This window comes from Sardina pilchardus, chromosome 17 (genome assembly GCF_963854185.1).
Source record: "Sardina pilchardus chromosome 17, fSarPil1.1, whole genome shotgun sequence".
Taxonomy (NCBI): Eukaryota; Metazoa; Chordata; class Actinopteri; order Clupeiformes; family Clupeidae; genus Sardina; species Sardina pilchardus.
In genome coordinates, this window is record NC_085010.1 from 27708542 (window position 1) to 27711041 (window position 2500).

Genomic DNA, 2500 nt, shown 5'->3' on the forward strand with positions numbered 1-2500 from the left:
CCCCACTGTCCACTGCTGACCTATACACACACACATACAGTTACATACACACACACACATACACATACACACATACACACGCACTGTTGCAGGACGACACCACCCCACCGTCCACTGCTGACCTATACATACATACATGTACAGTTACATACACACACACACATACACATACACATACACACACACACATACACACATACACACATACACACGCACTGTTGCAGGACGACACCACCCCACCGTCCACTGCTGACCTATTCACACACACACATACAGTTACATACACACACACACACACATACAGTTACATACACACACACACACACACACATACACACATACACACGCAATGTTGCAGGACGACACCACCCCACCGTCCACTGTTGACCTATACATACACACACATACAGTTACATACACACACACACATACACATACACACATACACACGCACTGTTGCAGGACGACACCACCCCACCGTCCACTGCTGACCTATACACACATACACATACAGTTACACACACACACACACACACATACACATACACACATACACACGCACTGTTGCAGGACGACACCACCCCACCGTCCACTGCTGACCTATACACACATACATACATGTACACATACAGTTACATACATACAGTACACACACACACACACATACACACATACACACGCACTGTTGCAGGACGACACCACCCCACCGTCCACTGCTGACCTATACATACAGTACACACACATACAGTTATGTACATAGTACCAAAGGACGAGAGTGAGATCCTTTAAGTACTAACTTAACAGACACATCACCATGAATTTCATGAATTTGTGTGAGTTTGCAAGTGTGTTTGGATGTGTTTGTATGTACTGCATATGTGTGTGTGTGTGTGTGTGTGTGTGTGTGTGTGTGTGTATTACCCTGCGTAGGGGCTGGTCAGGCCGGCCACGTCTAGGTTCTTGCAGCTGAGGGCGAAGTAGGGGAGCATGTGTGTGTGTGTGTGTGTGTGTGTGTGTGTGTGTGTGTGTGTGTGTGTGTGTGTGTGTGTGTGTGTGTGTGTGTGTGTGTATTACCCTGCGTAGGGGCTGGTCAGGCCGGCCACGTCTAGGTTCTTGCAGCTGAGGGCGAAGTAGGGGAGCATGTGTGTGTGTGTGTGTGTGTGTGTGTGTGTGTGTGTGTGTGTGTATTACCCTGCGTAGGGGCTGGTCAGGCCGGCCACGTCTAGGTTCTTGCAGCTGAGGGCGAAGTAGGGGAGCGTGTGTGTGTGTGTGTGTGTGTGTGTGTGTGTGTGTGTGTGTGTGTGTGTGTATTACCCTGCGTAGGGGCTGGTCAGGCCGGCCACGTCTAGGTTCTTGCAGCTGAGGGCGAAGTAGGGGAGCGTGTGTGTGTGTGTGTGTGTGTGTGTGTGTGTGTGTGTGTATTACCCTGCGTAGGGGCTGGTCAGGCCGGCCACGTCTAGGTTCTTGCAGCTGAGGGCGAAGTAGGGGAGCATGTGTGTGTGTGTGTGTGTGTGTGTGTGTGTGTGTGTGTGTGTGTATTACCCTGCGTAGGGGCTGGTCAGGCCGGCCACGTCTAGGTTCTTGCAGCTGAGGGCGAAGTAGGGGAGCGTGTGTGTGTGTGTGTGTGTGTGTGTGTGTGTGTGTGTGTGTGTGTGTGTATTACCCTGCGTAGGGGCTGGTCAGGCCGGCCACGTCTAGGTTCTTGCAGCTGAGGGCGAAGTAGGGGAGCGTGTGTGTGTGTGTGTGTGTGTGTGTGTGTGTGTGTGTATTACCCTGCGTAGGGGCTGGTCAGGCCGGCCACGTCTAGGTTCTTGCAGCTGAGGGCGAAGTAGGGGAGCGTGTGTGTGTGTGTGTGTGTGTGTGTGTGTGTGTGTGTGTATTACCCTGCGTAGGGGCTGGTCAGGCCGGCCACGTCTAGGTTCTTGCAGCTGAGGGCGAAGTATGGGAGCGTGTGTGTGTGTGTGTGTGTGTGTGTGTGTGTATTACCCTGCGTAGGGGCTGGTCAGGCCGGCCACGTCTAGGTTCTTGCAGCTGAGGGCGAAGTAGGGGAGCGTGTGTGTGTGTGTGTGTGTGTGTGTGTGTGTGTGTGTGTGTGTATTACCCTGCGTAGGGGCTGGTCAGGCCGGCCACGTCTAGGCTCTTGCAGCTGAGGGCGAAGTATGGGAGCGTGTGTGTGTGTGTGTGTGTGTGTGTGTGTGTATTACCCTGCGTAGGGGCTGGTCAGGCCGGCCACGTCTAGGTTCTTGCAGCTGAGGGCGAAGTAGGGGAGCGTGAGCAGGAAGCCGCCGATGGAGGTGAAGAAGGCGACGCGTGCAGCTCCCAGCAGCCCCAGCTTAAACTTCTTCATGATCACGCCACTCAGGAAGATGCCCAGGGACACCGCCGGCATGCTGCAGAAGCCTGCACACACACACACACACACACACACACACACACACACACACACACGCGCGCGCACACACACACACACACGTGTGTGAAGGATCAGTACTTGTACAGT

General features: G+C 53.6%; 1 protein-coding gene across 1 annotated transcript in view; it reads right to left on the minus strand.

Annotated features, from left to right (window-relative positions):
* Positions 1–2500, minus strand: part of LOC134061762 (solute carrier organic anion transporter family member 1C1-like) — a 13069-nt gene that overhangs the window by 7167 nt on the left and 3402 nt on the right. The window contains exon 6 of the mRNA XM_062517532.1: positions 2205–2400. Within this exon, the coding sequence (XP_062373516.1) occupies positions 2205–2400 (196 nt within the window). The remainder of the gene's footprint in view (positions 1–2204; positions 2401–2500) is intronic.